The 21,571-nt window shown below is 42.6% G+C and overlaps 1 protein-coding gene across 8 annotated transcripts in view; it reads left to right on the top strand.

Annotated features, from left to right (window-relative positions):
• Nucleotides 1-16,620: 16,620 nt before the first annotated feature.
• Nucleotides 16,621-21,571, top strand: part of RALGAPA2 (Ral GTPase activating protein catalytic subunit alpha 2) — a 305,650-nt gene continuing 300,699 nt past the window's right edge. For all 8 annotated transcript variants that reach the window (XM_057312702.1, XM_057312701.1, XM_057312700.1 and 5 more), the window contains exon 1: nucleotides 16,621-16,956. In XM_057312702.1, the coding sequence (XP_057168685.1) occupies nucleotides 16,851-16,956 (106 nt within the window). In that variant the 5' untranslated portion in view covers nucleotides 16,621-16,850. The remainder of the gene's footprint in view (nucleotides 16,957-21,571) is intronic.

The following is a 21,571-nucleotide window of genomic DNA, read 5'->3' as shown; positions in this document are numbered from 1 at the left end:
GATAGTTCCTTTTGTATTTCTTCTGTGAATTATTTTATTTATATCTTTAGTCTGCATTTATATTGGAATTTGGGTGATTTTCTAATCCATAGTATGAGATCCATAGACACTAGAAATAGAAACATTTGTTCTATTGGATTAATCACAGATATTTCTCTTGCCTGTCATTAGACTTTAAACTTATTCCCTGGGCTTTTATGAAACTTGCCCACTTGTATTTCTGGTTTGTAAAAATGACTCCAATGTTTGCATTTGATTCCTTACCAGCTCCAGAACTTATTCTGATAGAAATGGCCTACTTTTACAAGTAAATTACGTTAACAACTATTTCACTAAGTACGTTAGGCAAAGAACACTAGAATTTTTCTTTTTTAAACTGATAACTAATGTTGTACTTTGTCCAAACCTGGAAACAGAAGGACCCACACATGCTCTTTGTTTCCTCAGAACTGTAGATTCATCTTTTGGAAAACGACTGACCAAAAAGCCTTCAGAAAGCTTAAGTGTTCCTTAAAAACTATCGTGGGATCATGGAAAGGCTTGTTTGTCCCTTGGGGTAAGTAGAGACCACCTAATGCTCTAGTCTGGGAGTTTTCTGTGGGTGTGGGAAAACTCAAGCACGGAAGCTTTCCACGGGTCCTGGCTTAGTGATAATTCTGGAAGGTTGGGGACTAGAGGAAGCCCCTATTTATCAGGCGATTGTCTAATACAAGAATGTTTGCCCTCTTGAATGAAGCGATGATCTATTTGTGCAGAAGAGGAAGCATCAGGCACGGTGGTCTCATGGTTGCTACTCAGCTGTGGTGGGTTTTAGGTGTTCGGCATGAACATAAAATTTAAAATATTCCTCACACAAAAAGATTCCCCAGCTCACCAAATTGAAAGTAGTTCATTGATATCAGTAAATTAATTTTTGTGGTATATAGTAGAATGGAATGGTGGCATTTAAGTAGTTCATGAGGAGCTGGGCCTTCCTCCATCATTTTGTTCTAATACTGTAGTGGCTTTTGTGGGATGTTTTTGTTTCCTCTGTGGACATTCCCTGTAGTTGTCATGATGGCTCAGCCTGCAAAACAAAGCAAAAAAAAAAAAAAAAAAAAAAAAAAAAACCCCAAAAAACAAAAACAGCGGAGAGAGAAAGCAGAATGCAACTGAGTGCCAGGGAGGCCTGGATGCATGTCAGCCTTGATCCCTGAAGCCAACTCCACGCCTGGACGTCTTGGTTGCATGACATAAAAAATTCCCTTTTCTTTCTTCCACTAGCTTGATTTGGCTTCTTCAGAGTTACATTGGAAAAAGTCTTCTCTGATGCTGTTCTGCTGTTGTACTCCAAATATACTTCTGGCGAGTTTCAATCTTCCTTACAATTCAATAACAGTTTTATCTCATTGTTTTACCTTGGGATTGTTGAAAGTGGGATTTTTAAAAATAACTTATTGAACAATACATCTGAAACTAATGATGTACTCTAAGCTGGTTAATTGTTTAAAAAAAAAGATAAAATAACTTTTTGTTTTCCATACAACAAAATGCACGATTCTTATATCCAGGTCAAGGATCTGTGACACATGTGTGCACCTGTGTAACAACTGCTCAGAACAATGCAGAATCTTTCCATTTCACCTGGGAGAGGTCTCACACTTTTCGAGACAATCTTCACGCCCTGCATGCAGAACCAAGTTGTGATTTCTGTAACTAGAAATCAGTTTTCCCTGTTCTAGAACTTTATATAAATGGAATCATAGAATATGTATTCTTTTGTGTCTGGCTGCTTTCACTCAACAGAAGGTTTCTGAGGTTCACCCATGTCCTTGCATGAACCAGAAGTTCTTTCCTCTTTATTGCTGAGTAGTGCTCTGTGGTATCAATGGGCAATTTATCCATCCTTTTTACTGTCGCAATTTGCGTTCTTTCAGAGATCAGAAGTTTTTTTCATATTCACGGCACACAAAACTCGGGGGCCCAGCGTGACTCCCATAATATCACAGACAGGAAGACCCACATGTCAAGATCTGGTTTCTCAAATAGAGGCTCATCAGAGAGCGTGGACACGATAAATATACCACAGAAGAGCACGACAAACCATAAAGAGGACAGTCTTGTCTGCCTGAAACAGGCAGAAGGAGTTCGTCCAACACACATCTGCTAGTGTCTGTTATACTCCAGCCACTCTTGACAGCAGTAAATAAAACGACACCCTGGCCACCGCGGAACTCATGCTACCAGAGGTGCTTTTGTTATGGAGAGCTGTCTGCACATACTTGCACTTGAACAAGACCATTCTGGTGTGCAGGAGCGCCAGGCACTCCTTTAGTTTGAGGGACCTGGGAAGGCCCCCCAAGGTGGTGATGCTAAAGAGGAGGTGGGACAGCAGAAGGCAGCTGTGTGCAGAGCAGGGACTGCCTTTCTCCCAAGATGACAGCAAGGGTAAAACCATGAGGTGGGAACATTCTAGGGAAAGAAAACCAGTATGGACTAAGTGGGGCAGATGAGGGAGAGAGTGCAGGGAAAAGCCTCTGAGGGGTTAGGGTATGACAAACATGCAGGACTCTACAGGCATATATGGCTTTACTGCCCAGAAGCTCCTCATGAGCAGAAGAAAGCATCCCCGGAGATGCAGCCTACCTGGTGGGCCGTGGACCCTTTCTTGTCTCCAGCGCCCTCTCTCGCCCGCTCCCCTGGCCTCTTCTTCACAGGCCCATTGGGATGAACCCAAGATGCTGGCAGTGCCTTTGGGTTAACACCCCCACAGAGCACTCTCCAGACCTGGCTTGGCTCTCTCTCCACCTCTGTTCTGTCTACTCCTGGTGACCTCAGGCTGAGTGCTTCAGGGAAACTGCCCTTTACCTGCACTCAAGAGTCTGACTTGGAAAAATGATGCAATTTCGTTCCTGTGCAGGTTGGCACTTGCAAGGCCCCGAAAGAGGGTGAGTCCGCCCTAAACCATGTGGCCTTGACACCTCCCCACTGGCCCATCTCCTATCTGTTGCCCCATGCTGGGATTTCACCCAGGATGCCTTCACTGCTATGAATCACACTTGGTCATGTTAAGAGACTGGTGATTTTGCTAGAGAAAAAGTACCATTGGAACCTAGGTTCTTAAAGCATCTTATTTACAGCGTCTGTTCCAGTGGCTTCTCACTTAGCTTTTCTTGTCTCTTTGCTCTAAAGTAGAAAAGTCTGGATCATTTCTAATTCCAAGCCACACAAGGACAACTGATAATTTTGTCTTTTTTCTTTTTTGGGGAGTGAAAGGACATATTTTACCTCCTTTTTCTAACTTACTTGATCTTTAGATGGTCCCTGCGTCTGCGTCAGAGCAGAGCCTTTAAATATATAAAATCCATGCCCCATAAGTCATTTGCAACTGTTGGCTAACACTTCAGAAGAAGCTTGGTAACTAGGAGAAATGGGATTCTTGTATGCACCACCCATAATCTACAGAAGGACCTTGATTAAGGACTTTTATTTCCCCCGAGAAAAGCAATCATTAACGTCTCTGGCTTCACAAGATGATCTGAGTTAAAACCCTTGGCTCTACCATTCCATAGCTGTGTGACCATTTGCAAGTTACCTGCCCACTTTGAGCCTCAGAATGGCAAAGGAATCAAAAAGGTAAAGTGAAGAACCAGACCGCTTGCGGTCAAATACCAGTCTAATACTTAGTAGCTGTACAACTTTAGGCAAGTTACTTACCTCAACCCCCTCATCTGTACAATAGGGATACTAGTAATCTCTACCTCCTAACAATACTGTGTGGATTAAATGAGATAATGAAAACACACACACACACACACACACACACACACATGCACACACACACACTTAGTGCTTCATACATATTATGTGCTTAATGAATTTGAGCTATTTGTATTTTTAAAGTATTATTTCTTTTGGGTGAGTAAGGTAAACTATTGATGGCCTGATATCTGCTAGTATAGACATGCCTTCAGATCTCATTAATATTTTATTTTATTTTATTTTTATTTTTATTTTTTTTAAAGATTTTATTCATTTATTCGACAGAGATAGAGACAGCCAGCAAGAGAGGGAACACAAGCAGGGGGAGTGGGAGAGGAATAAGCAGGATCATAGCAGAAGAGCCTGATGTGGGGCTCGATCCCAGAACGCAGGGATCACGCCCTGAGCCGAAAGCAGACACTTAACGGCTGTGCCACCCAGGCGCCCCTCATTAATATTTTTAAATACTTTGAAATCTCTGAACTAAGGGGACACTCAGAAATGGAAAGATTTCATTGTTCAGGGTATCACCTCTAAACAGCAGCAGGCGTTGCCTTGATTAGGTAATCAGTGTCCACCGAACAGCTGAATCATAGCCCCAATTCCTCCTAGTGGAAACTCACATGGTCATTGTGCTCACTTTCTATTTTTGAAATATACCTTCATGGATGGAATTTTTGGTGAGGAAGTGAGGAAAAGCCAGGGTTATTTAATTTGGAAACCTTGTGTGTGATCACATCAATTTGGCAAAAATAATTTTTTTTGCTCAGAGTTAACTGATTAGAGGTGGGAGAGGAATAATAGCCACTTTATCTAATTCTGAGCAAGAATAAAGAAATGAAAAGGAATGAAATAAGCCAAATCAACCTGCTATTATTCTAATCAAGTAAGACAGAGCAAGCCAAATCCTGAGTCACCTTCCTGGCCAACTATTTTTATTGACTTGAAATCACAAAGGATGAAAGCCTGAAATGACCTAGATCACTTTTCTCACAAAGCTGCTCGGTTTCAGTGCCCAGTGCATGAAGCATATCCTGGAATTCCCCAACAAGTGAGGACTGTTTACTTAAGTTGATATTCTGGAAATGGACCTTTTAAAAAGTTAGGAGACAAAGAAAAAACTTAGAGAAAACTTTTGTCAGCCACAGATGAAATAATTTTGTTTTGCAGACTTTGCACGGGACTGATTCTTTAGTGCAGGTTTCTTGGATCCAAGAGTAATGATAGTGTGTTTGAGAGAACATTTTAACACATCATGACAACAAAGTGAAGACAGAAAATGGTTGTTTCTTGGCTGATTCAAAGCCAGAGTAGATTCATATATTTTAAAATTATGAACAATGTATTTTGGACGCACAAAGACATAGACAGCAATGATGAGACAAATGCCCATTGAACAATTGCGTTCCTTCCAAGGAACTTGCTGTCACTATGCCCACCACCAGAGGGGACCACCATTGTGGATTTGGTGTCTTCCACCCAACAAGCCCACTCACATATACATGTCATAGAGTTCCTCTGTGTGCATACATATACACGCACGTACATTGGGCGAGGCACAGACAGGCACGTTACATGGTAAAGAGTAGGGACTGTCTTTCCTCAGGTTCACAGTTTGCCTGCCTCTGGCCCCCAGGCTAAGGTCTCAACTTATAGGTCCCATAGATGGCTGGAGCCATCCTTCTCTCCAACTGCCTGTCTGTCTACCTGTCGCCTACTTAGGAGCCCGAGGGTTTGCCTTGCTTGAATCTCATAAACTTAATTCACTTCCATTTAGCTTTTCATATCAGTTCCTAGTTTGCTGAATTCAACATTGGCAAAGATCAACTGTGCAAACCCTAGGTATTATTCTGCTAAAACTTTAGCTCATTATTTTGACTGTGTTCTCTTATGAGGCTGTGTGCTAGCTTGGGATGAAACACAGATCTGAGAGCAAGTAGTTGATTTGGTGGCGGGGTTGGGGGAGTATCCCAGGAAACATAGGCAGGGGAGGGGGGAAGTGAGACAGGGCGGGTTAGGTAACCCAATAGGGTTCATTATCAAGCAGGGAACCAGTACATTCTTCAGAGTTATTCTACTCCAAAGGTGAGGAAACTGGGATCTTTATCCATCAACTATCGGTCTGTCACGGGTGCTTCTGAAAGCAACAGCTCTCTGGCATGTCCATGGCATGGATGAAATATGCTCCCATGATGAAAAAAAGGCTTTCAGGCAGAGAGTCACAGTGTTTCACAGGAAGTGGCCTTCGGGTGTAGAGGTGAGTGCAGGAGCAGTTGGGTAGAACACCTAGAACATCTGCTCCGCTCTTGAGTGAAGATTACCAGGGGAAGTTTTATATTTGCCAGTATTTTCCAACCAAGTTCCAACTTCTCCTCTCGTCTCCCAGAGCCAGTTAAATACAAGCTAGTTTCCTAAGCTTTCACTTTCCAAAGCAAGAATCATACACACCCTACAAATATTGCATTGAATGCCACACTTTTGTTGGAAAAATTCCTTTGCATGGGGATATTGAACACATTTCCAGGGGTCAAGGTTTCTAGAAGGTGGGGACTCTCTCATCAGGAACTCATCTAATGTAGCTCTTATAGCTAAAGAAATGTTCATGGGGGAAGACTGCTAAAATCTGAGTTTATCAGTGGGATCACCACGAGTTTGGTCTCTGGAGTTTGGCTATTCAGGTCCAGAAACTCAGTGTTATCATGTCTGCTTGTGGTTTTCAGGCTCTGAGTAGCTAGCCCATACCAAACAACCCAATTCATAAAAGACTTTATAAAAAGTCAGACACAATTAGAGCATTGAGAATTGGTAGTTCTTAAATGATATGTTGCACCTTCCAACAGTTTTCCCCTTGGTCACCATTAGACTTATGACAGGTGCACTGTCTCCCCACCTCCACCTTGGAAGTCCTAGATAAACACTGGCCATATCCTACTATCTTATTTGCCTTTTAATCAATCATCCAAGTCCCTCTTACTTTGTAGGAGGGAAAGTGTACTATAACTAAGTCTCTTGTACTGTTCTCATCCCAGCAATTCCCTCCTAAAAATACACCTGGGTCTTGTAACAGAGACTTGGAAAACCCACTAGTATCACCATCAGCACTTTTATTCCCTACCCCTCAGGACAGCCTCCTTCCCCAGACTCCAAAGTCCAGTAGTCTCTATGTGCTTTCAAAAAGGCAGGGGACATTGAAGGGTGGTCACCAAAGGGTAGTTATGAGAATAACCAGGTGGAAATATGAATTCCTTTAAAGTTTGTGGAGAGCAAGATGGAGTCACTCATGTTGAGCAATAACTTATGTCAGGCAGTGATGCCAGCAACCAAGGGCATTGCAGCTAAGACCAGATATTGCCAAGATATTGCCAAAACCGGCAACGGCTGGTGACACCTAGAACTGATACCCAGCAGAACCAGAGGACATCTGCAAAGGCCCAAGACTTATTAAATCCCTTTAAAAATGGAGGATTTTTGCAGCAAACTGACTATCTAGATGCTGACCCTTTCATATCTGACCACATCACAAAGGCAGCTGCGCCCAAATGCTCCGCCCGATGGATCTCCGAACATCACAGATCTTCCACTACCTGAACATAATAAGCAGCACGTGCCAAGAGCTGACCCGCGCCAGTCCGAGGCCTTATCTCACAGAACTGACTTCGTGTTTGGTTCGTTAACTTCCAATTCCCCTGTTCTGTCTTGTTTGTTGTGCAACTTGTCTTATGCTTTGCTTTGTGTGACGTGTAAGACGCCAAGTTAGCATGTAGTGAAATGTCATTAGTTTGGAATCTTGAGCCTGCTTTATCATTATAGTCACCTTGCTTTATGACGGAATAAAGCGGGCATTGGGGAGAGACAGAACTTGCGTGTGCGCCGTCATAGCGCGCTCACAACCACGTTGCAAAAGGACTGAGGATCATGCCTAGCAGCAGTCACTCCTTGTTGAAGAGGCAGGTTTCCTCTGCTTCAGTGACCCAGGGGTTAATAATGCTGCCTCATCAGACCTGAGAGCTTCTTCAAAAGGCTCCCTTTTCCATTGTGAAGGTTGATATTTACTAAATAACTTGCATGGTAGATTGATTAATGGTCATGATTCTTAACCCTTCCCTGTATCTATTCCTTTTGCCCTCCTCCTCTCACTCTTGGCTTAGCCTTGTGAGCTGCTTTGGCCAATAGGATAATGGCAAGCATGCCAGTCAGGCTTAAAACTGCTTAAAACTGCTAGTGCGATTGATTTTGCTCACTTCTGCCCTGTGTCATCACCAGTAGAAGGACATGTCCAGGCTAGTCCCCTGGTCCCAGGAGAAGGATGAGGAAAATATGGACCAGAGCAGAGTTACCTCAGTTGTCCCAGGAAAGGCCACGCTAGATCAGCCACGCTAGATCAGCCAAGATAAGGGATCTCAGCCAAGAGCAGCCAAGCCTGACCCAGATTGGATGAACCCCATAGGCCTGTGAGCTGAATAAATGTTTATTGTCGTAGGCCACTGAAGTTCTGTGGTAGGTTGCCACGCAACACTGTGGTGATATAGATAAATGATATGCCCTCTTCCTGACTCTTCTGGAGCTCCATCTATGCTCCTGCCTGCTCACCAGCTGCAAGGAACTAGTTACAAGTCCAGTACATTTTGCAGTGCTTCCTGTAATACGGAATGAATCAAAAGTTAATGTCTCAAGTCAATTTCTGTTGACTTGCGTATCTCAGGCTTCCTTGGTGCTTTTCCTATGGATATTCGCTTAATTAATCTGTAAATACCTCCCAATGTCCTTTGTGGAGACAAACTCAGAATTTTCTTTCCTTGTTGCCAGCACCCAAACCCTTGGAGCTTCTTCTGTCTGCCTCGACCTATGGAAGACCATTCTCCCCCCTTCTTGTCACCTACATTTCTAATTCTTGGTGAGAAAAACAATCCCTGTCAGGCCAGTCATCTTCTGCGGGGGCAAAAATCTCTTTATCATGTAGACACAAGGCTTGTTTAGAGTCACAGGGATGAGCCACAGAGAGTCACAAGCTCGAAGAATTTTAGAACCGAAGGATGTTAGAGATAAGCCAGTGGATGCAGTGTGTGGCTTTGTCCAGCTGAGGAGATAAGTCTTCAGGATTTGTTAGTTCCAGATCCTTGGGGCCACCAGCACACACCTTCTCTGTTTCAGCTACTTATTGGTATGTGACAAATCATCTCCAAACTTAGTGGTACACCCCAACAACTTTCTGTTTAACCGTTCACAATCCTGTAATTTGGGTAAGGCTTGGCTAAGACAGTTTCTCTCTGCTCTACATGGCTGATAGGTTTGACTAGGGCTCAAGGGTGTCCTTGCAAGATGGCCCCGCTCTCAGGGCTGGGAAGTTGGTGTTAACTATTGGCTCAAAGCTCAGCTGAGGCTGTTAGCCAGGAACTTCAGTTCCTTTCTATTTGGTTGCCCCACGTGGCTAGATTAAACATCTCACAGGGTGGCAATTTCCAAATAGTCAAACTTCTTACATGGTGACTGGCTTCTTCCAGTGTGCAAAAATGAAAGCCAGCAGGCGTTTTGAAGGCTTAGAATGGAAACTGGTACCCTGTCACTTCCTCTATGTTCGATTGGTTAAAGAAGATTCCAGAATCAGCTCAGATTCAAGGGGAAAAGAAAAATACAGGGGTATAAACACTGGGACTGTGGTTCGTTGAGAACAACCATTGTGAAAGATTAGCCCACTCTCCTTCCAGCTTTTACTAAAAATTGAGCTTCCACTGACCTTTCTAGCCAGCAAATAATGTGGTTAAGGTGAACATTGGCCCAGGAGTCAAGACACCTGAACTTCTTACCTAGCTTGACTATTAATTAACTTTAGAGATTTGGAAAAGTGACCTGACTCTGAAGTTTGTCTGGATAAACTTTAAAGTAGCCTCTGGTTCTAAAGGCAGAGTCTAAAGTCTTGGTAATTTTAGTTCCCGGGCAAGCCTTTGCATTCTCCTTCATGAGTCTTTCCCAGTCTTTTTGAACTGGTCTATCTTGATCTCCAGCTGCCAGGAGACCAACCAAGTCATTTATTTACTTCTTATGCTCTGCTGATCTAAGTCCTTCTGATTTGTCCTTTTGACCTGCTTCTTGTGAGCTGGATGACCTTGGGCCAGCCACACAACTTCTCTTAGTCTAGATGAAATGGGGATGAGAACCCCAGCTTCACGGGCTGTGGTGAGGATTGAATGGGAGAAGGTACACAAAATTGCTTTGTGATATGGTACTGGGAGGAGATAGCATTGTCCAGCCACCCTAATGCCACCAGCACATGTTAGATTCAGGTAAATGTTTCCATCCCCAGGTCTGGGGACAACCAACCACTAACCAACTTTGGTTCTTATTTTTCCTTTTTATAATAAGGGAATACACCTGTCAGTCATATTTTACTCTCAACACGTTCTATGACTCCAGGATTTCCTTGCTGATAACACTTGACAATTAGGTGAAATTATTTAGCCTACAGCTATAGTAGGCAATATCACGACCAGGGCTGAGGTGGAGCAGGGCAGAATTATACAAAGGTAAAGTAAACGAGGGGCTTCTCTTAATACTTTCTGAAAGTTAAAAATAAAAACAGCTTCATATTTATTTTGTAAGCTGTCATCTTTGGAGAGTTTACCCAACCAGATAGTGAGCACCTCAGGAACAGGGATCTTGTTTTTTTTTTTTTTTTTAATCTCTATCTATTCAGTGAATAAATGCCCAGCAGAAAGAAACTCAGCAAATGCTTTGTAAATAAACGAATGAATGAGAAAAGCCTCAGATTGTGAAAAAGCTAAAAAAAAAGGGGGGCTTATTATTTTGATCATTAAAATGAATATTTAAGTGACGGAGAAAAATGTCAATTGGAATCTTTTGGATAGATTATTTAAACCAAACCTTTCACACTGAGGGGCGTTACTTTGTTGTTTTGTGACTGTTATAGCGAAATTATTAATTTGATTTATTATAATCTTATTTATAATCATCTGAATTATGATGTAACTTTTGAGAAGACCCATAAAGTATTCATGGCTTTGGTCTTATAGGAAGCAGAGGAAGTAAAATATGCCCCGAAACAAACTGCTGAGTCACACGTTATGTCCTTTCCCTTAGCCCGCATTCCTAATTCGGTATCATTGACCACCGGGAAAAGAGCAATATTTCACCTGGTATGATGGCGGCATCAGTGAATATGCCCCTCCTTCCTGAGGAGTACTTGTAACAAATGTGTGAAATAAAGGGTTCTGGGATATTACTTCGACCTGTTTGGATGGTGTTCAGATTCGATTATGTAAAACCATGAGAAACCACAGCTGAGTAAACCCCTCCTATTCAACACATTTAGAAATCAAGTGTGCACAATCTTAGCAAGCCGAATTGCCTTGTTTGTATTTTCTCGGAGTAGAGGAGAAAAGAAAAAAGTAATAATAATCATTGAACAACATTTTTGTACCAAGCATTGTGTTCAATTCTTTTTATACTCATTTACTCCTTAGAATAAATAGCCCAACGCGAGTTTCTCTGCATTTTATAGATGAAGAAAACTGAGGCTTGGAGAATTGAGTCAACCCATTTAAGATTACACAGCTAGTAAGGGGGAAGGACGGAGATTCAGAGCCTTTGCTTTTGCTGGCTTCCCATCCTGCTTCTACAGAGTCAAAAGAAATTCACTTGTCTCTTCCAGCTTTGGCATCATCACCTTTTACTTTCATTTGGCCCTCTGTTTTATAAGGCTACAGGAACATACACCCATTATTGCAACCCCTACATTATGCTGAGTACAACCACAAGCACAAACTTGGGTGGCAATCACACAAAACCACACCAGAATGCTTCTGGTGATCTTCACACAGCCCATTGCATTTTCCCCCTTGCCCCGCCTGTGGTGTGCTCATCTCCTTTCTCCAGTTCAGGTGTCACCTTCTCCAGGAAGCCTTCTCTGATACTCCCCTCATCTCTACTGCCCAGTCCTCCTGGTATCTCCCATAATGTCCTGCATGCATTGCTCTTATTAATTATTATTATCTAGTTAGGTGTCCATCTCCCGCATTAGACTGTGAGCTCTCTGAGGTCAGGGCTATATCTGACTTCTCAGCTAGACTATGACTACTCTGGGGATTGAGACTGTATCCTCATTCTATTTATAACTTCATTGCTGTGTATAAACTAGCACAGAGTAGGGACTCAGTTAAGTCTATTGATTGGATCAAAAAGATTACCAAAAAGGACTTTAAAACATGATAAAAGTGTGGCTCATGGAGGGGTTCTTCAATTCAGAGAAAAGAAGGATAAAAAAAAACATAGTAAAAAGGATAATATAAAGGGAGGTACTTAGTAATGTTCCCTGTGGCATTTGAATTCTTCAAATGTTTTGGCTACACAGAAACAACAATATGAGTCAATTCTTTGCAATTATTCACCATGATGATTTTAGTAATTGCATAATTCCCACATATCCTATATCTAAGTGACATCAGTGGTTCCCCAGTTAAAATTTGGGAAAAAAACTATCAAATGTAATCCTTCCTTAAAGACTTACCGAAAGCAGTAAACTACGTCTTCCATCTTGTACTAAAGTACAGATCTTAATTATAAATCATTTTCATATTCCAGGGCATATGTTAATTTATGTCAAGCAAATCATCGCTTATGATTCACTTTGTTCTTGTTTTTGTTATGGTTCACTCTTTACTGTTGTTGTTATTTTAGCTACTCAGCATCCAAAATCCCTTCCTCCAATAATACGCTCCATTGTGCTTTGGGGGTATGTCCTATCTTTATAGTCTTGGTATACAAGAGGATTAGCAAAGAGAAATAGCACCTCAGATTTTCTGACCCAGGGCAGCCAGGTGGGTGGACACATGAGCTAGGCACCCAGCTAAGGCTTAGCCAACCGGATGTTCTTGAGACTTTGAGTTTGAAGATGTGCAGGATGGTGGGAGGTCCTTCCTTGTCACGGAAGCCTTGGTATGCTGACCCACGTGCTCTGCTCTACGACTTGTCCAGGCCTCCCAGAGCTGCCTTGGTATCCAATTTTCTAGTTATTTTCCAAGCCTGGATCTCCAATCTCCCATTGATTTTGGGAGCCTGGTTTTCTTTGGATGAATCATCTTTACCTAAATAGCCAGTCAATTTTTGTTGCTTAAAACTGAAAATGCTGTCTGAGACATCAGGTAAAAGCATTTTCCATTTAGGACATACATTTACATGTAGATTAGCAAAAAAAAAATTGTATTCTTGTTTCGTGGTTAATAAGCATTATTGTTCTCTAAGAATTATTTTGAGATTCATTTTTCTGAAAATTATAGGAATGTATAAGTAAAACTGTGTGATGGGTTTCTCCATTTTGAATGAATAGTTTTTGTTGACATTCTATAATCTACATTCATTTTTAGAAAATCTAGCACCTGGTTCTAAGTTAGGGAGTAAATCTTATCTAATATTAAACCTAATGGTGGCCTTTTGTGTATTGGGGGAAGAGGTGAGGTAATGAGCACATTTTCACAGGTTTCTCACCTATGAATCTTCATCTCTCTCTAGCCTTTGTACATCATCCGTCTATTCAAGTTGTATTTACTGTTTACATAGTTTCCATGATTCCTGATTTTTCCAACATTATCATTCAAAGATATGGGTTTTTTTTTAATTTATAAAAGTTCTTCTGATACTTACTTATGGGCTTATATTTTTCTAATGTTGACGTGTTTCCACGATTCACCATGGAAATATTAATACTATTCTGATGATTAAAAACATGAAAAATATATCCAAAGCAAATGACATTGTGGTTGAAATGCACAGCTGTGAAAACATCTGCTTGACTAAATTTAGAGAAACGATTAGATTCTTTTCCCTTAAGGCATTGGTTTGTTATCAAGCATCCATCAGACATATCAAAATGGCTAGTACATTTTCAAAAACTTTTTCAAGTCTGTCCTGAAGTGAAATTCTCATATAAAATGATTTATAGTCAAGTTCAAAGTTAAGTATTAAATCTCTTCCTTTGAGAGATATTTGGAAAGAAAAGAAACTATTAGGAAATATTTTTGGAGGAGAAGAAAATATATTTCCAGTGTCTACAGTAATATATCTTCTGGAAAACGAGGACATTGGGTTTCTTGTTTCTTAAGTGTTGAGTTTGGCATTTCATTCTCACAGAGGGGCGTCCCTTCTTCCTTAGGGATTTTAGATAGGTGCAGATTCTCAGGGGCACGACATACACATCGAATGAATTCAACATTTCAGGGTAAAAGCCGATATTAGAGAAAAATTGAATTTATTAGGTCATAGGTTTTTGTTTTTTTAAAGAAACTAAGAATGCAAAAGTCGAATGATCAATAAAAATAGTCTGTGTCACTGGGGTTCCCAGGGGCTGGCTCTCGGGGGCAATAGCATCCAAATGATGATCCGCAGTATGTCTGACGCACGAAGAGATCTGACTCCTGAGCACAGGCTCCGTGAGCTCATCTGATAGGAAAATCTGCAGCTGAACGTCGAATTTTTCCATATGCTAGAATTAACATGATATTTATCACAACTGGGATTAATGTGCAGGCACAGATATTTTAGTCAATCTGAAAAAACCCCAAATCCTTCCAAACTGAAGAGAGAGACACACACACAGAGACACAGAGAGAGAGAGAGAGAGAGAGCACAAGCGGGGGGAAGGCAGAGGCAGAGGGAGAAGCAGGCTCTCTGCTGAGCAAGGACCCCGGGACCATGACCTGAACCAAAGTCAGACACTTAACTGACTGAGCCACCCAGGCACCCCGGAGTTCTACATTTTCATCTGTAAATAAAAGGTAGGTATAGTGGATGAGAATAATTTAATGCACGGATACCTGTTTCTAATACTACCAAGTTTTGACAGTGTCACATATTTACTGTATGTTGTCCTTTATCTCTTCATTTATTTAGTTGTTCTGCCCCTCAACTAGATTGAAAGCCTTGGGGGACAGGAGACTGCATCTTTTTTTTTTTTTTTTTTTAAGATTTTATATATTTATTTGACAGCGTTAGAGACAGCTAGCGAGAGAGGGAACACAAGCAGGGGGAGTGGGAGAGGAAGAAGCAGGCTCATAGCGGAGGAGCCTGATGTGGGACTCGATCCCATAATGCCAGGATCACGCCCTGAGCCGAAGGCAGACGCTTAACCGCTGTGCCACCCAGGCGCCCCAGGAGACTGCATCTTATACATCTTTTTATCTCCAAATTTTAGATTCATGCCTTGCACATAGCAGGTCTTCAATAAATGTTCGATGACAGTGACAGGTTGCTGTATGATAGACAATTTGAATTCCCTAAGACAAGTGCATCCTATTTTTTTCAATCAAAGGTATCTTTTAAGGGGATGGGGCAGTGAATACTATGACATACTATGTGCAACCAGGCACAGGCTACGTACTGTGACAAAGGCACTCAAAATGCCTTAAAAGAAAAGGCTAGTTCTCTCTTGCAACAGTCTTGGAGGGTTTGTGGCCCTTTTTGAGATGTCATCTGGGGACCCAGGCTGGCATCATCTTGAGTGTGGGGCTTCCATATCTGGATCTGAGATTCATCCATGTTATTGGGTTTATTAGTAGTCCATTCCTTTTTATAGCTGAATAATATTCCTTTGTATGAATACATCCCGGTTCTATCGATGCTATTTGACAACTCTAAAAACAGAGAGGCTCTAACAACTAGAAGATATGTTTTTGCTTGCCTGGATGAGATAAACAGGACTATTTTAGCTTTCATTCCATTTTATTTAACAAACTTTAAGTGAGTGCTTCTAGAGGCCATATATTATGCTAGTTATGAGAATAAAAAGCTATGTAAATCTCTGGCTTCTCCCCCAAGTTACAGATTCCCCTGAATGAGAAAAAGTTGTGTTGTCCCAATTGGATGGAAAGCATATGATTTTAAACAGCCAGCTTAAGTACTTGCTCCAATGCTGTCAAAATTTGGAGCACCAAGGATCCAGATGCCAGTAAATAATCCTACAGATCTCTTGTAAGGAATCTCCAGGCCATTTTCCATCTCAAAGCTTTGCTCCAGGTTACAGGCACCTAGCCTTACAAAACATACCAGTCTGAGAGTCAGGTCCCTCAGGTTCTGGTTCTGCTACTGGATTGCTATGCAGCCTTGCACAACACAGAGAACATGCACTTCCTGCAGAGCAAGACACAAGATCCTGAAGAGCCCTCTGAGCAAGGGAACCTAATACCTCAAGTGAAGTTGGACCCCACAAACCAAGGAGACTGGCTGGACTCCTCACCCAGCGTCTAGGGATGCCCTTCCTGACGCCAAACACATTTATGTTAGGGTGAAATTGGACCTCTGATTTTAGTGTGGTCAAAGGGACTTCCCTCCTTGGTGTGAATCTAGAAGTCAAAAGGCAAAATAGTTTGCATTTTAAAATCCTTGAAATTTTCTTACAGAGATGGTCTTCTTGTTCACGTGATACTAGAGGAAACTCGGTTGGTAAAATGGACCAAGGGGTGAAGCTTTGGGAGCACTGGGCCTCTCAGTGAGGGTGGGGGTGGGGTGGGGGTGGGGGTGGGGGTGGGGGGTGGGGGAGTGGTCAGACTCCAGGGCTTGGGGGACACTGGATAGGTAAGTCACCACGCCTCGCTCCCTGGAGAACTACATTTCCCTAAAGGCCTTGCGGCTCACAGCGGGGTGAGGAGGAAGGACGTGCTCAGACCCAGCCCATTTACCTCCATCGTGCCTAAGACACGCCAACGTGATTGGAGGGCTCTGTCGCTGTGCATCCTGGGACTTGTAGTACAGCATGTTCGTGCTCCAAGCTCCTTTGTGATTCGCGGTGCCGACTCTGCGCTCCAGGCGCGCCCTCGCGAGGCGGATCCAAATCGCGTGCGCGTGCGCCGTGCTCTTAGGGCCGACCGGCGCCCCCCGCGGGGCGGGGCCGTCGATTCCGCGCCGACACCGCCTTCCTGCCCCGCCCTTCGCCGTACCCGGGCCGCCCCTCCTTCCTGGAGTCACAGCTGAAGCGGCGGCGGTGGCGGCCCGGCGGGGGCGGCGAGTGGCCAGCGGGACACGCGCCGACCCAGACCGTATGTAGTGATTAGCGCGGCGCAGGAGCCTCCTGCCCCGCCGGCGGGGCCCGGGTTCCCCGCAGCGGGATGTTCTCCCGAAGGAGCCACGGAGATGTGAAGAAGTCCACCCAGAAGGTGCTGGACCCCAAGAAGGACGTGCTGACGCGCTTGAAGCACCTGCGGGCGCTGCTGGGTGAGGAGCGCTCTGGGGCGCCGGCTCGGGGGCACCTGCCAGGACGTGGGCCTGACGAGGGTCGGACCTGGGATGCCGACGGCTTGGGGGAGGGGTGCGGTGGGGGTGGCTTGTGACCCTCCTTTCCCTGGCCCAGCATTGTTCTCTGACAGCGGGCACTCTGGCCTTGGGGTTCTGCTCTGTCGCCCAGAGTGTAAACTTACCCCGGATTCGCGCCGGGTCACCTCGAGGCCGGCTGAGCCTTGACTCTCCTCCCCACCAAATCCTGCACTCCAGGTGCTCCGCGCGCGCGCACACAGACACACACACACACACACACACACACACTGAACTGTCACCTCCCCTCTCCTTTTTTAACTTTAATTTTTGACTGTGAGGCCCTAAGTAGACTGAGTCTGCAAGTGTTTCCAGCACAGACTTAATTGAACTGTCATCTCTTTTGTGGGCCCCCTCCCCTTAAATTTTATTTTTACTTTTAGTCGGAGTCTTCAAATAGACGGAACCTCGGAGCGCTCCCAGGATAAATTTAATTTAGCTGTCATCTCTCTTCCTGTGCTCCTCTTTTTATTTTTATTTTTATTATGGGTCTGGCTACTTGGGTTTCTTTGTGTCCTTGGTGTGAAGTGGGCTCCTCCTGTCTGTTGGAGGGAGGGGTGGCTTTCCTGGGTTCAAGGAGGCTGCTGCTTCTTTATTGCCAGGATGACAGTGATAGTTATTTGCCTTCTTTCGTTTTCATGGACTGCTGGGTGGAGGTTCCGTGGAGCCCGGCGGGCTGGCGGTTGACCTGAGATGAAGCTCATCCTTGTGGCTGTGAGGTGTCCACAAGGCTTCCTGTCACCTGCTGCATGTGATCTCTAGCTGCTTTGCTGGGCTGTGTTTTGTTTTCTATTTTCTTACCTACTTAGTCTTAACTTTTGTGAGGGACCAAACACCTGTGCTGGCTGTAGTGTTTTGGGGGGCTGAGAAAAGGACACCTTGTTTCTTCTAGATGTCCTTTTTTATTCTTAAAATGAGGAAAAAGCACCTGATTTAGGACACATAGTTTTAATGTGTCTGTCACTTGGAGAAATATGACATAAAAGAATTCATTTTATATGTGAGAATTTTAAATAAAGATCTTGTTCATGAGATTAAAAGTTGCTAATTATTTCTATTTATACCCTGCAAAGTACCTCTGAGGAAACACACACACACACACACACACACACACACACACACGCCTGGTTTTGCCAAGTTATTCACATTCTCGGATTCCTTGAGATCTGTACTATCTTGTTCAGTTTGGAATGAAATGTAAATTAATTACTTACTGTTAAGAGGGATTAGTTTTAGTTTTCAAGACTTTTGAAAGTGAAGTGTGGTGTCCTTGGTAAACTGAAGTGTCTCCTCCCTGTAGTAAAATCTCATGCACACACAGGTTGCGTTGTGCAGAGTTCTTAGTAGTGACTGATTAACACCTACTGCAGGGACATTTTTGATAAAGGAAAGTTGTACAGTATTTTAAAGCATTTGATACTCTGGGACTTTTTCTGTGGTAGAGAATTCGAACTTTTGTTCTCGGTCTGCAGGATTAAGTTCGCTCCATTTTGTAAAGGCAGAATCAATTAAACCTAGATCAGTTTGGCTTCTTAGAGATGCACAGTACATTGTTACCATTCTGAGAAAGTAGTTCATTTTCAAGGCTCTGTAATTGTCGTTTCACTTTAAGGTGCAGTATCTTATTTTGAGGAACTTTCTTTTTTCATTTCGTTGAGCTCATTAGGACTTCAGTTTTGTACCATAGAGAGGTTCTTTGATATTAGGTTGTTTTTTGTGGATGCATTTGTTTGTGGAATGACCCAGTGTACTTTATTTTTGCAATCTTTATCTGTAGGGACTACGTTTTTGTAAATGTGTCTGAAGAATTCTAGTCGTGTCTAATGTAAACTTACGCTAACAACTGTGGTGTAAAGACTTTGAAGAAAAACAGTTCATTAAGGTACTAGTTCCTGACACGTAATATACTCTATTTATTTGCTATTTAAAAATCTATTTAGAAAAAAATGGCCTCCTGATCTGAAAGACAGGAATTAGCCAAGATCAAGAAAACTATTTGAAGGAAATGAATGGACATTATTGTTGTATTTTTATTTGCATATTTATGTAATACTCTTGCTTTTCACCTGTTTTGTCTTCAAGTGATAATACAGATGTTCTTTTTTACATACAAAGATGATACCATTGATCTGGATTTGCAGCCTGTGGCAGCATCACTTTGGCTGGTTACTTAGCCTGTCTTTGAACCTCAGTTTCTTTACTCTGTCAAATGGGTATGGTAATGTCTACCTTATAAAGGTTATTCCAAGTATAATGGATAAACTACTTCAGCTTTCAGCAGGCATGTAAAGTTTCCTCTGCCATTACTTGCATCCCATCATTAATAGGATAGGACAGGTATTTTGATAGGTACTTTCCCACACCACCCTTTATATTTTGATAATTGCTATGAATTTGTTCTCTCTTTATAGAAATTAGTCTGTGTTTAAGACAGTTGGCTGAGAGACACACATTCATGGTAATGGCTCCAGTTAGAACTTGCTTAGCTACTTTAATCTGGCTACGTATTGTAGATTGGCTTGATATTATTAACTTTATTTGACAAGGAGGGAGACTGAGGCGCAGACAGACCTTACAGGGGGCCAAGCTACGGACTAAATGGCCTATATGTATTGTGTTGATTACAGGTAGAACAAAGAGCTATTAGGTCCCCAGACTTGCATTTCTCCCTGCATGGTTGAAATCATCAAGGAGAGAGTAAATGAGTAAATAAAACCAACCAGAAATCAAAAAAAATTCTGTGCATTGCTATCTTGCTCCAGCAAAGATTACATGTTTAATTAAAAGTTGTGTACCCACTACAAATCCCCATATAGAAATGGTATTGATGTAGCAAGAAGAATTGATGTAATAGTAAGCATATAGTATGGTATGTAGTTAGATAGCGGCTTATATGTTGGACTCCATTATAGGATTTCAAGGGGTCAAAAAAAATCATTAAGAATGGCACAAACAGAAGGGCGTCTTGAAGGAGTTTTACTCATGCTGGTCCCAGAAGGATGGCTAGACTACTGAGCCACATGTGTAACTTAAAATTTTTTAGTAGCGACATTTAAAAAAGTAAAAAGAAACAGGTGAAATTAATTTTAATAATACATTTTATTTAATTCTGCAGATCTAATCTGTATCGTATCAACAGGTAATCAATATAGGATATTAATATATTTTATGTTCTGTTTTTCATACCAAGTCTTTGAAATCCAGTGTGTATTGTACACTTATAGCACGTCTCGTTTCAAACTAGCTGCTTTTTAAGAGCTCAGTATCTATATGTGGCTAGTGGCTGCACACTGGACAGAGCAAAGTTAGAATTTGGGAGGGGCAGCAGGAAGACAGTTCAGGAAAGGAGAGATGGGAGCTGATAGTGAAATACACGTGGCAATGATGTAGACAGGTGAGGAACACCAGGCTGCTCCTCCTCCAGTCCAGTGAGGGAGTCACAAGGTGATGTTGGTCATGAGATGGAGTGCTAGAATTCTTGCCCTGAGGGTGTTCACAGTGTCAGATGCGTGACTAGAGTGCTATGTAGGCCAGGGGTAGGGGCAGGAGAATGAGTTGGACTGGGGGATCTTGGTGGGAGGAGAGGAGTGGTGGCCTGACAGTCAGAAGCTGAGGCAGTTTGGGGGCCAGATCAGAAAAGGTCTTGTTTGTCTGAGTTGGAAGCTTGTATCTTACCTTGCAGGTGAGAGGGCCCGCTTGAAGAACTCTTCGTAGGTCAAATGATAAGATTTGAGAGCTGCCTGCCTGTTAGCAAGGCCAGGAAAATGGATTGGGGGGTGATGGGACAGGTGACACTGCTGGCAGCAAGGGAAGAGACAAATGATAAAGGTCTGAACTAAGATGCTCCATGAATGGAGGGGGGCGGTGCGATTTCAAAGGACCAATGCAGCAGGAACTAGTGATTGCCTAAGTAAAATAATGAAACAGGTTTGTAGAAGCCAGGCGAGGAGTGATCAGTCTGAAGGAGAAGAGATCTGGGGTAAGAGGCCATAGTTCAGGCAAATCAAGTGACGTCGGGCTTGGGCCAAATATTTGGAACCACAGAAGAGAGAACAGTTTTTCACAAATACTCTCTATATATTGACAGAGTAAAATGGAACATTTTGGTATATTTCCTTTAAAGCATCTGTTGCATTAGGTAGGGACAAGTTCACTTACAATTTTAAATGTTGCCATTTAAACTTATTTTATTATTAGCATTTTCCTCTCATTTTTTCCCCCTCATTTTTATTAACTACAAACATTTGTTGAAACTGTACCGTAAGTTAGCTTACCCTTTCCTGGATTGTTAAATTGTTTCCTTCCTTTCTCTCTTTCTTTCGTTCTTTTTTCTCTGACATGAATAATACTGCTCAAAACATCTTGGGAAGCAGCTTTTTCTATATTTTGTGTTATTTCTTTAGGACAGATTCCATTGAAGTCAAATTGCTGGGTTTGAACGTGTTTCTGGGTTGATTCACTGTGCTCTTTCCTAAGTGTTGCTCCCAATGAGCCTGCTAGCAGCAAGGATTGAGACGAC

This window comes from Ursus arctos, unplaced genomic scaffold, assembly GCF_023065955.2.
Source record: "Ursus arctos isolate Adak ecotype North America unplaced genomic scaffold, UrsArc2.0 scaffold_16, whole genome shotgun sequence".
Classification (NCBI taxonomy): domain Eukaryota; kingdom Metazoa; phylum Chordata; class Mammalia; order Carnivora; family Ursidae; genus Ursus; species Ursus arctos.
This window is presented reverse-complemented; position numbering and strand designations above follow the sequence as displayed.